The sequence below is a fragment of the Musca vetustissima genome, unplaced genomic scaffold (assembly GCF_032173495.1).
Source record: "Musca vetustissima isolate MV318-11 ecotype Yass unplaced genomic scaffold, APGP_CSIRO_Mvet_v1 utg12485, whole genome shotgun sequence".
Classification (NCBI taxonomy): Eukaryota; Metazoa; Arthropoda; class Insecta; order Diptera; family Muscidae; genus Musca; species Musca vetustissima.
The window spans coordinates 299,204-312,337 of record NW_026884043.1 but is presented as its reverse complement, the minus strand read 5'-3'; the positions used below and the strand labels follow the sequence as shown (position 1 = coordinate 312,337).

The 13,134-nt window shown below is 31.7% G+C and overlaps 1 protein-coding gene across 1 annotated transcript; it reads right to left on the bottom strand.

Annotated features, from left to right (window-relative positions):
* Positions 1 to 699: 699 nt before the first annotated feature.
* LOC133331031 (protein numb) lies at positions 700 to 4,970 on the bottom strand. Its single transcript, XM_061539434.1, has 3 exons — positions 4,831 to 4,970; positions 4,423 to 4,671; positions 700 to 2,085 (listed from the first exon to the last, which is right to left on the bottom strand). The coding sequence occupies exons 1-3, from the start codon at positions 4,912 to 4,914 to the stop codon at positions 700 to 702; spliced, it is 1,719 nt and encodes a 572-aa protein (XP_061395418.1). The 5' UTR covers positions 4,915 to 4,970.
* Between the last annotated feature and the right edge of the window lie 8,164 nt (positions 4,971 to 13,134).

Sequence of the window (13,134 nt, the reverse complement as noted above, 5' to 3'; positions counted from 1 at the left end):
TTATTGAATTTAATTCTTGATGTGATTTTTTTTGTTTTGTTTCTTAATTTAGAGGAAGTGTAAGTAACATTATTGAGGATCAGGGTAAGCAGGGTCAATGTAGGGGTAATGTTTATTTTACTTCAGGAGACGTTTTAAAATAAATAGGGATACCTTGGACCCTTTTCCATTATATTTCAAGGTAAAGCTTCCTCATTTATTTTTTTTCAGAAAAAAACATTACACCTTCTCCTTTGCCCCCACTCCACCCTAATACATATAATTAAGTAACAAATTTGCCCAGTTTTTTTACTATTCTACATTTCTAACTACGAGCTGGCGGCATTCATCCATACTTATTTTTTTTTTTGTTCTCTAAATTTTGACTTCTTTCTTGCATTCATTCAAGCGAGCACACATACACGCACACATTTACATTCTTCCAGAGTGTCTGTCTTTTCAGTTTTGTTTTGCATCATTTTCATTGATCATTCATTTTGTTTTTGTAACGCTTAAAAAATACTCGTAACATAGGGTGTTTCTAAATTTGTTTTTTAAGTGTTTATGTGTCCAACACTGTACACTTGTTTTGTTTGCAGCACGAATAACGGGCCGATTCCAGCAACAATTCCAAAATGCTCCAATTCTTTTTTCACATTTTTTCCGATTTCTTTGCCTTCAAAGGAGAAGTTTAGTTTACTGGAGAGATTGCTTGCTGGCTTATAGTTGCACCTGGAATGATTGTGCTGCTGCCTTCGGTGGTGATATAAATGGATTGGTACTGTGCAAGGGCGGTGTGGGTGGCGTTACCGTACTTATACTCGAGGGCATATCAGGCGACAGCGGCTTGGTGACGCCCGCCACCCATTCCGCATCGAAAGGATCATTAACACCCGGCACTGAACTCATCGATTGTGTTCGGCCACCAGCACTCAACATCGGACCACGTTTGTGTACTGCCGGTGAGGTACTCTTGACCACCTGACCCAACCACTGATCGGCTTGTGGCAGTGCTGCTTCCGCCAGCGTAGCTGATGTTTTCTCTGTCGGCAGCGTGGGTGTATTGCTTGGTGTCTGTGGCGGTGTATTCAAAATCGCTGGCGAACCGGCAGCTATGCGTGGCGTTATCTTGGCCGTGGGCGTCACAATACCATAACTACTGGTACTCGATGGAGAGGAGATTCCTTTTTGATATTGCTTCTCGGCAGCAATTATATTCTGATTAATGCTCAAGTTATTGTTGAAGTTGAGATCATCGGCAACGCCCCCAGCACCCGCGGCACCGGTGGGCGTAGCTAGCACCGCATCGTTTTGTGAGAGTAACGTCAATCCCTGGCTAAGTTCCTGACACAGTTGACTAACAGTTTCGGCGGTGGCCACACCACCATTCTCCAGCTCCAGGCCACCGGGTCGGGCCGGTGACACTTCGGGTATGGGTGAAACACTGCGATTGGGCGTATTGGCGCTCAAACCCAAGGTGAGACCTGATGCAGCGGCCATAAAGGCCTTTTGACGCTCAGCGTTGGACGGAAGATCGTTGATGCGCAATGACATCTGCCGTTTAAAAGGTGACTGGGTACCGATTGTGCTAAGCACACGGAATGAATTCTGTCGCTCCAACATGGTGAGCGTAGCATGGGGCCTTTCAATGGCAAAGGGGTTATAAGGTTTCGGTTGGGGCGGCACTGCAGCCGATGGGGTGTCAATGCCACGTTCGTTGTTGACCATGCGTTCGGTCATCGTCTGTTGGCGGAATGAACCGGTCCTCGTGAAAGTATTATTTTTCGTGTCAAAGGTCATTGTGACACCGCATTCCTTGTCGCGGCGTTGCTTACGTTCCAAACACACGGCAAAGGCACAGCCCACAGCATGCGAGAGACGTTCTCCAGAATCTTTGACCGCCAAAAAGCCGTGGCACATCCAACGGCGGGTGGTGCCGTCGCGACAGATGTAACTGAAACCACGCTCATGATTACGATCCGGAGCACAGAAGCTGACTTTCTCGATGGTTTGATCGACAATCAGGCCCTTAGTTTCGTCATCGACAACGCGTAGACCATCACCACTGACGTGCAGTAGACCGCGAACCGGGCGACGACGAGAGTTCTGTAAAAGAAAACAAATTTGCATAAATTAATTTGTTGTTGTTAATCTAATTTAAGTTTTTTGTTGTTGTTGTATTTTAACTCTAAGATCAAAAAACAGAAGATAATAGGGAATTCATTAAAAATTTTTTCATTTTTTTTCTAATATTCTTTGATAGCTTATAGGAGGAGGAAAGAAGTAATTATGATTTTTTAAATATTTTTTCAAAGACCTACCATAGGCGTGAATTTTTTAGGAAATATATTTTCAATAACCGACCAGAGGCGTAGAATTGAAAAAATATATTTTTCAATGATCTACTATTTTTTCAATGACCTACTATAGGCATACTTTTTTTAAATATTTTTTCTATGACCTACCATAGGCGTAGATTTTTTTTAAATTGTTTTTTTCTTCATTTTTATCTTATTAATTTTTTCGCCAATTTCTTTTCTTTCCAAATATCGATTACTTGTTTTTGTTGTTGTATATGAACCCACACTGCTTTCTGTGTCCGAAGTTATTTCTTTTCATTGACACCAAGGTCAGCAAGCGTTTAAAATAAATGCTTAATTAAAACGACTATGGCTTGCTCTAGCCACTGCTAATTAAGAATCTTTTTTGGTGTGGTTTTTAATTGCAGAAATTCTCCTCCTTCATCGTTATGATTAGCACAACAACAAGAAACAAAAATGGGAGCACTTTAGTTCAATCAACTTGAATTTGAATTTGGTGTGCTTTTGGAAAGTATCAAATTTCGAAGAGGAAAAACAAAAAAAGGGAACAATTATGAAATAATTGATTTCAGGATTTAAAACGGTGAGGCAATTGGTGAAGCTTTAAACAATATTTTTTTTAAAAAATCCACGCCTTTCTTGAAAAAAAATATTTTTTTTAAATCCGCACCGATGTAGGTTTTTAAAAACATTTTTTTTAAATCCACGCCGATGTAGGTTTTTGAAAACATATTTTTTAAAAATCCACTTTGGTGGATTTGGTGGTTCTTGAAAAAATATATTTTTTAAATCCACGCCGATGTAGGTTCTTGAAAACATATTTTTTAAGAAATCGCAATGCTTGAATAAGTATTTGTTAAAAGGTCCAGAAGCTTAAAAAAGTATTTTTTAAAAGGTCCAAAAGCTTAAAAAAATATTTTAATATCCAGAGCATTGGCGGAACTTAAAAATATTTTTTTAATATTCAGGCCAATGGCGGACAATAAAAATATTTTTTTTAATATCCAGGCCAATAACGGAGCTTATATATATATTGTTAAATCCACGCCTCTAGTTCGACATTGGAAAATATACTTTTAAAAAAACCACGATCCTTCAAAAAATATATTTTTAAAAAATCCACGATCCTTAAAAAAATATATTTTTAAAAAATCCACGATCCTTAAAAAAATATATTTTTAAAAAATCCACGATCCTTCAAAAAATATATTTTTAAAAAATCCACAATCCTTCAAAAAATATATTTTTAAAAATCCACGCCTGTGATTACACTTCAAAAAATGTTTTTATAATCCACACCTATGATGATTCTTCAAAAAATATATTTTTAAAAATGCACGCCTATGATTATACTTCAAAAAATAGTTTTTTTTAATCCACATCTCCTGAAAAATATATATTTTTTAAATCCACGCCTATGATGACCCCTCCTGAAAAATATATTTTTTTAAATCCACGCCTATGATTACCCCTCCTGAAAAAATTTATATTTTTTTAAATCCACGCCTATGATGATCCCTCCTGAAAAAAAAATATTTTTTTTAAATCCACGCCTATGATTACTCCTCCTAAAAATATATTTTTTTTAATCCACGCCTATGATGACCCCTCCTGAAAAAATATATTTTTTTTAAATCCACGCCTATGATGACCCCTCCTGAAAAAATATATATTTTTAAATCCACGACTATGATGACCCTTGACCCCGCCTATGATGACCCCTCCTGAAAAAAATATATATATTTAAATCCACGCGTATGATGACCTCTCCTGAAAAAATATAATTTTTTTTAATCCACGCCTATGATGACACCTCCTGAAAAATATATATTTTTTTAATTCTCGCCTATGATGAACCCTCCTGAAAAATTTTTTAAATCCACACCTATGATGACCCGTGAAAAAATATATTTTTTAAAAAAATCCACGTTCAGGATGATATTTGAAAAAAAAATTTTTTTAATCCATGCCTATGATGACCATTGAAATAATATTTTTTTAATCCACGTCTATGTTAGGTCATTGAATTTTTTTTATAATCCACACCTACAATAGATCATTGAAAATAACGATCGTTGAAATATACATTTTTTGTAATTGTACCCTTGCTTTGACTACTCACCCTTAAAACTTTGAGGGCTTCCTCGCAAACTTGCATACCGCGCGACTCAAAAACTTCTACACAGCCCAGATATTTGACACCAAACGAACAGGTGGCCGTACGGACGGCCTCTTCATCGGCCTGCCATTGATGGGGTTTCGATGATTCGGGAACACGGTCCTTTCTGCGACGGAAGGAATCACGAAAGGATCGTCGCAAACGATCCATTTTCTTGGGCGACTTTTTGCTAAAACGAAATGAAGCGGATTTCTAAAAGAGAAAGGAAAAAACATGTAAACAAATTAATAAGAGAATCATAATAAGTTAAGAGAGTCAAAACATGATCACAAGAGAAACAAGTGTTTTTTTCGTACGACAAACAAACTACAAAAATATATTCAAAACATCGAGAAATATTCAAAAACCTACCCCATTTGTGACATCACCATATTTGCCGCGTTGAAAATTGCCTCTTTCTAGAGGTTCATGCGTGTGTGACGATGTGTTACCCATAGCGGACGATTGCGGATTGCTGCAGCGGTCACAACGTGTACGTTATGTCTGTGACGTAGTTTGGCTGCAATTGATATTTCGGGTTCTCCTGTTTTTGGGATTTAGGGGTTTGTTTTTCTGTTCTTCGGGAGCTCTCTTTCTTCTGTGTGACCTGGATGAGTGCGTGTGTGTGAATATACCTCTATTGTTTGTGTTGGTGACTGCTGTCCTTTATCTTTTCTGGGTGTGTGTGTGTGTGAGTGTTTTGGTTTTCTTCTTCTTATTTATTTTATTTTAATTCGGGGGAGAGTTACGTGAGAGAATTCCTTTAATCGTCCGTTACAATTTAAATTGTATTTTACAACTGGCAATCATCCATAGAAACATATGTCACGGCGTCCAGACAGACAGTCAAGAGAGTGAGAAACGAATACAAATTGCGTATTTATCACGAATTATTATTATTTTGTGGGATTCCTGGTTGTTGTTGTTTTTGTTGCCGTTTTGTTTTTTATTTATATTCAATATCACAATTAGTTGTTGTTATTGTTAAGAAAATAGCCAATAATTGTCCAAAGAAGTTCCGTTTAAATTGATTTATTGATAAATTTGCATTGATTTTGTTGTTGTTATTTTTGTTGTTGTTGTATTTTTTTGCAAAAATTGTCAATTTTCTACAAGTGTTTGATTGATTTTTATTGTTTGATTTGATTGTAATTCCATTAGACCGAACCGAGCAGATAGGAAGGAAGCAACAATAAAAATGAGACACAAACAGAAAAAATCAAAACAAAAATAAACTGGCAAACAACTATTTCGTAGACAACTGGGTTGTTGGCTGTTGTTCGGTCAGTGGTATTCTGACGACAGAGATGACGTAGTCATCACCTTTAGCTGATTTTCTTGGCTTTACTGGTTTCCAATGTTGTTGTTGACATCGGGTTCTTTGGCTTGCTTATTGATTGATTTTCTTAAATGCAACTGAAATCACAAGGCTGTAATGGAAAAAACGAATTTCAAAAAATTAACAAAAGAATTAAAAAAAATTAATCACAATTTTTAGGCTGTTACCGCAACGAATGAACAAACAACACGATCTAAGGTATCAAAAACATGTGTGGCCATGTTTCCTACTAAAAACCATGCCACCTTGTATATGCGCTGGGTATTACTCAATACCTCTACCTCCCCTTTTTTGTTGGGTCTACTATTCTCAATCAATCTAACAATGATTCATTATCTTCTTTAACACAAGCCACCATTAAGTGCATCGCTACATTAGACGTGAGGTGAGACTTTGAAAAAAAAGCACACACACAAACGCATTTTTTCTATGAAATCCAAAACTTGATTCCCTTAATCTCCATATATAAAAAAACTGAAATATTTTAGATTTAACTCTAAAAACCTCATTTGCTGGCTTGTGGCTGAGGCTATTATTGTTGTTGGTGCGGGTCGTCTGCGTCAATGAGTCATTTGATCGGTTTTAAAACCGCACTTTTTTTAACGTTTTTGGTGGGTGTGTTTGTTGTAAAAGATAACAAACGAACAAAATCACGTCTATCATTTCTCACTTACTCACATAGACGCGATACAAATTTTTTTCTGACAATGATCAATACAGTAAGGGCCAAAAATTGGTGGAAGCCATATAAGAAAATTAGGAGAAAAAAAAACAATTAAAAAATTCGGAGAAAAAAATTGGAACAGCATCAAGAGAATGATACAGAATTTTAAGGTACAGAAATTAATCCTGGGGGCGGGGATTTTTTAAAAAAATTTCCCAAGGCATATATAAGGCGTGGATTTTTTAAAGAAATTTTTTTCCAAGGCCTATATAAGGCGTGGATTTTTTAAAGAATATTTTTCCCAAGGCCTATATAAGGCGTGGATTTTTAAAGAATATTTTTTTCAAGGCCTATATAAGGCGTGGATTTTTTAAAGAATATTTTTTCCAAGGCCTATATAAGGCGTGGATTTTTTAAAGAATATTTTTTCCAAGGCCTATATAAGGCGTGGATTTTTTAAAGAATATTTTTTCCAAGGCCTATATAAGGCGTGGATTTTTTAAAGAATATTTTTTCCAAGGCCTATATAAGGCGTGGATTTTTTAAAGAATATTTTTTCCAAGGCCTATATAAGGCGTGGATTTTTTAAAGAATATTTTTTCCAAGGCCTATATAAGGCGTGGATTTTTTAAAGAATATTTTTTCCAAGGCCTATATAAGGCGTGGATTTTTTAAAGAATATTTTTTCCAAGGCCTATATAAGGCGTGGATTTTTTAAAGAATATTTTCCAAGGCCTAGGTTTTTGAAATAATATTTTCCAAGGCCTAGGTTTTTGAAATAATATTTTCCTTGGCCTATATTTATCATTTCCGTTGTATAGCAGTTTCAAAAATTTGCTCTGTTGGGCTTAATACATCCCTGAATTCATATTTATCGTCGAAAATTCAAAACAACACGATTTTAGTAGTATAACAGTTTTGTAAAATTATTTCTGAAACTGTTATACACTTAAATCTTAAAATTTAAATTCGAATAAAAACATAAATTAAACTCAAAATAATGCAATCACTTATGTTTGCAACAATTTTTAAGCCATATAAATGTTTTGAAAACGTATAACAGTTTTTTTCCTTGGCCTATACAAGGCCTACGATTTTTAAAATATTTTTTTTTGCCTATATATAAGGTCTAGGTTTTTTTTAATAATTATCCGTGGCCTATACATGAAATTATCCCCTCATTTATGTACCACACTGTATACATTCTTTATTCCCCCATATAGATATATTCTCACTATATGATTGGCAGATATTTATGTAGTTAGCTAGCTAGCTCAGCTATGTAGGTAGATAGATAGCCAAGAGAGTATGGATGGATGATTGGATGGTTTGGATATAAGTTACACTCAACTGATTTCATTGTTGAGACAACAAATTAATTTCAAGTCAATTGTTGGCATTTTTATTAAATGTTTTGCATACAATCAGCAATTGCTACAGTTGTTTTCGTTTTTTTTTTTTGTATAGAGTACATGGAACCCTATACAACAATAACAGCTTATGATCAATCATAATTTTTGAAAGCTTTTTGTTTATGATAAAGTGACTAGTTTCAATTAAATGTCGTAATAATTTTCTTATATATGGCATATATATTTTTTTATTTTCTTTCGAATCGTTTTCGATCGAAAATAATAGATATATCATGATTTTTTCGATTATTAGTAAGTAAATATTTAAGTGGCTTGAGTAATGGGAAGTATTTGTCTGTATAGATCGATGAGAAGTGCAAATTAATAATATCAACAACACAATGATAATCAATGACACATTTACTTGGGGTGGCTTGAAAGTTTAAATAAATAAATAAAAAATATTTATTTTTTTGAAGGGGTTTTTGTATTAGCCACATTGTGAGATTTCTTTAACGGGTTTTAAAAAAATGTATACGTTATTTAAATGGAAATATTTAATCGATTCGATATTTTTTTAAAAACTAGTGCTTTATACGAAAAATAATTAAATAGTTTAGAAAAACATATGATTTAATTGAATTATATAACAATATAAAATGAACGAAAGTTTTTTAAAAAATATTTTATTTATATTTTTATGTTGAATAGCAGTTTTATATAACAGTATAACAGTTTCAAAATTAAAGTGATACACCTTTCGTAATAATATTTCACTATAAATTATTTTTAAAAAAAATTGTTTTTTTAATCATTTTCCTTGTATACAAGTTTTTTATAACAGTATAACAGTTTGAAAATTTGCTCTGTTGGGCCTAATACATTCCTTGAACTCATATTTATCGTCGAAAATGCAAAATAAAGCGATTTGAGTAGTATAACAGTAGCAGTATAACAGTAAAATTATTTCTTAAACTATTATACACTTTAATCTCCAAAATGTATTTAAAAAATCGAATAAAAACATGAATTAAACTCAAAATAATGCAATAACTTATGTTGTCAACTATTTTTAAACCATATAAATGTTCCAAAAACGTATAACAGTTTTTGTTTATTGAATAGCAGTTTTTATAACAATATAACAGTTTGAAAATTACACTAAAAATTGCCAAAAATGTATTTTTTAAACATATCGGTTGTATAACAGTTTTTTATAACAGTATAACAGTTTTAAAAAATTGCTCTGTTGGGACTAATACATCCCCTGAACTCATATTTATCGTCGAAAGTGCAAAATAACAAAATTTGAGTAGTTTAACAGTTTAAGAAAATTATTTCTGAAACTGTTATAAACTTAAATCTTGAAAATTTTTATGAAAATTCAAATAAAAACATGAATTATTCTAAAATAATGTTTCAATTATTTCAAATTATGTTTTCAACACTATTGACTAGTATAATAGTTTATTAAAATTTTATTTCTGAAACTGTTATACACCGAAATCTTGTAAATTTTTTAATAAAATCGAATAAAAACATTATTTAAAATCGGAATAATGCAATACCCTCTGTTTTCAACAACATTTGAGTAATATAACAGTTTAATAAAATTATTTCTGAAACTGTTATACCCTTACATCTTAAAAATTTATTACAAAATTGTAATAAAAACACAAATTAAACTCAAAATAATGCAACCACTTATGTTTTCAAAAAATTTTAAACCAAACAAATATTTTGAAAACGTATAACAGTTCTGTTTTGATTTCAAGCAAATTATTATATGACAGATACAATTTAAATGGTACCATTATTTGGTATAAAAAATAACCTTTTATAACTTTTTCTTGTCCTGTCATCATTTAATTTATAAAATTCATTTTTATAACTTTCAAAAAATTTTCTTGAAGTCATTTTATTTTTTCGCACTTTTTTATGATATTTTCAAAAAAATTCCACTTTATTATATAAATCGCATTTCACAAATTCATTTGCAAAAAATCCAGATGATATAACTCTTGTAACTCATTACATTATCTTATTTACCTTTACATTTTAACAGTAGAAGGAGAAGTCATTTTTTTATTAAAAACGTAATAATAAATTAGTTTTCCATTTTTTTTAAATAAATTTTATTCACGAAGACGTTTCATGATCCGCGAATAAACTTGGACTGCCAAGGTTAGTTGATGTTTACCATAATATTTTTTTCTTCTGGTTATTCTCCTCCACAAAGAGATAAGATCTCTGTTGTCAATCTTTTGCTGCTATTGTTTTTTTTCTGTTTTATGCGATAATAACCTAGAACTACGCTACTGGATAAAATCTAAGAAGAACAAAACAAAATATTAAATATCTCTCCGAAAACCAAACCCAATCCATACGGTTTCCAAAAATAACTTTCCCCTTTCTTCTATTTCAAACAGATAAAGGCAAACATTTGTGTTTTAATTTTTTTCTAAAATTTAAAAAATTGATTTTTCCAATTTTTTTATCTTAAACTTTTGAAACAACAACAACAAAACTACCTTAAGCAAACAAATGTTACGTTTATTTGATTTATTTTTTTCTGTTTTTTGTTGAATACTGCATAAACCATGTGATGTTGTCTTAAAAGTGTCATTCACAATAATCTTGTCTCGTCGTCACCGTAGTCGTTGTCTTTGGGTTTTGACATTTCCTTTCTTTCGTGGCTGGTTGGATTGGCTGGCTGTTTGGGCTATGTGTGTATTTTTCTGTATTTGTTTATCAAATCAGTAATTCAGGTAGGTAGCAGAGATGGGAATATTTATAACTGAGAATTTTAAAAGTATTCAAAATAAGATTTTTAGGTAAAAAAGAAAATAAATAAAACTTCTCCTTAAAGTGACGCCCAACGTAGGATTTTCAAAATGTTTTTGTTGTAAAAAAATATCGCAATATTATAATTTTCTGTGTAATTGTAAAAAAATGCAGAAATATTACTGAAAATAAATAAAAATATTGATAAATATGGAGCCCAACGTTGAGTTTTCAGAATAGTTCTTTTAGTTGTAAAAATACAGATGTATTATAATTTAAACATTTTTAATAAGTAAAAAATGGTTTTATAGCCTTATCGTTCACGAAGTGGCGCCTAACGTGTGCTAATCACATTTTTTTGTAAATTTTCAAAAATGCTGAAATACTACAATGGAAACGTCTACAATAATTCAAAAATCTAATAAATTTATTTTCACACACCAATCCTTCAATTCATGAAGTGGTGCCCAACGTGCGGCTATGACAAATTTTGTTTAGAGTTATGGGAAGAAAAATTTTACATTGGATGATTTAAAATTTTGAAATAACTCAAGTAAAACAGAAATTTGGTTTATACACCTATCGTTAAATTCATGGAGTGGCGCCTAATGTGTGCTAGTCACAATTTTCTTAGAAATTGACAAAAATAATACCATTGAAACCTTTACAATAAGTCAAGAATAAAATAAATTTGCTTTCATACACCTATCCTTCAATTCATGTAGTGGGGCCCAACGTGCGGCTATGTTATATTGGTCGATTTAAAACATTGAAATAACTGAAGTATAAAAGAAATTTGGTTTTATACACCTTTCGTTCAATTCATGAAGTGGCGCCCAACGTGCGGTAATCACAACTTTCTTTGAAATAGTAAAAAAATCAGAAATATTACAATTGAAACCTTTACAATAAGTCACGAATAAGAGAAATGTGTTTTCACACACCTATTTTTCAATTTATGAAGTGGCGCCCAACGTGCGGCTATGACAAATTTCTATAAAGTTAGAAGAAGAAAAATTTTATATTGGATAATTTAAAACATTGAAATAACTCAAGTATAAAATAAATTTAGTTTTATGCCCCTACCGTTCAATTCATGAAGTGGCGCCCAACGTGTGCTAATTACAATTTTCTTTGAAATTGTCAAAAATGCAGAAATATTACAATTGAAACCTTTACAATAAGTCAAAAATAAAATAAATTTGCTTTCAAACGCCAATCCTTCAATGCATGAAGTGGCGCCCAACGTCAGGCTATGAGAAAATTGTTTTGATTTGTAAGACAAAAATTTATTTTGCGTGGAAAATTTCAATTATGTTGTTTTATATGGAGAATATATGGCGCCCAACATGGAGCTTTGAGAAAATTCTTTAGATTTGTAAGAAAAAAATTATATATTGCGTCGAAAATTCAATTATTTTGTTATTTATAGGGGATATATATTTCCTTTAATTTTTATTATAAAAAAGTGTATGGAATTCCCATCTCTGGCGCTGTAAATTTTTTCTCTATCCTCCTTTATTTATTTTGAGATTTATCTTAACCAGCTTTTACAAAAATTGTAAACCTTACACCCCATAGCAATCATTGAGAATTTATGTAAATGTCAATGATCAATAAGTCTGTGTGTAACCAAAATAAAATGCATTTAAGACCATTTGTAGAAAAGTGAAGAAAATAATAACTGGTTTTATTAAAAATTACATATTGAATGGTAACCGTAAATAAAATTAATACTAGACAAGGTAATGTGGCAATATTGGTAATTTCTTAATAAAACAAATCAAAAATATTATTGGGCGAAATAATATTTATGGATTTCAGTATTCTTCACTGAGGACTTTCAAGTAAAGCTATATTGAAATTAAAAAAAAAACAATAGAATATACATTTTATATTTATTTTATTTATTTTTTATTTTATATTATAAAATTAAAATAACTTCTTGATATGGAAACGAAAGAAAAGTAAAATAAAAGAAATATAAACAATTTTGATGCACTCAGAAGCTGTCTTTTGTATTGACAACACAATTGTGGTTACAGCGTTGTAAACAAATTTATTTTTATAATAACAAAATGTTAATAAAATTCATAATAAATATTTTTTTGAAATATGAATCATTCCCTCTTGGTTCGCACAAATAAAAATGACTCAGATGATTATAAACTCATGACATGAATATCGAATTTCAAGTTCAGCAAAAAATTTAGAGGATTTTTTAATTTTTTTTCTGCGACTAGTTTTGGAACAACACCTAAATGAGGCCTCCTCTTGGAAGCCAAAGAAAGGAAGTCTAGAAAATCTAACCACCGAAGAAGCTCAGAAAATCAATTCTAACGAAAGTGTTAATAGCGTGTTCGAATGAAGAACAACAAACACGTTGTGAAAAACACACTGAAAATTGATTAACCAAAACTATTTCCATTTACCGTTGTAGGCCCAAAAACATAGAAAGAAAACAACGTGGTCAACTGTTTTTATTTAACTGTTTGTTAGCTTTGTTATATTACTATATTTGTTGTTGTTCTACACAT

Excerpts from the sequence above, each read along its gene's own strand:
- LOC133331031 (XM_061539434.1), bottom strand. The coding sequence starts at position 4,914 with ATGGGTAACACATCGTCACACACGCATGAACCTCTAGAAAGAGGCAAT. Across the intron at positions 4,672-4,830 it reads ATGGTGATGTCACAAATGGG|AAATCCGCTTCATTTCGTTT; the intron begins GTAGGTTTTTGA and ends TTTCTCTTTTAG. Across the intron at positions 2,086-4,422 it reads AAGCCCTCAAAGTTTTAAGG|AACTCTCGTCGTCGCCCGGT; the intron begins GTGAGTAGTCAA and ends TTTCTTTTACAG.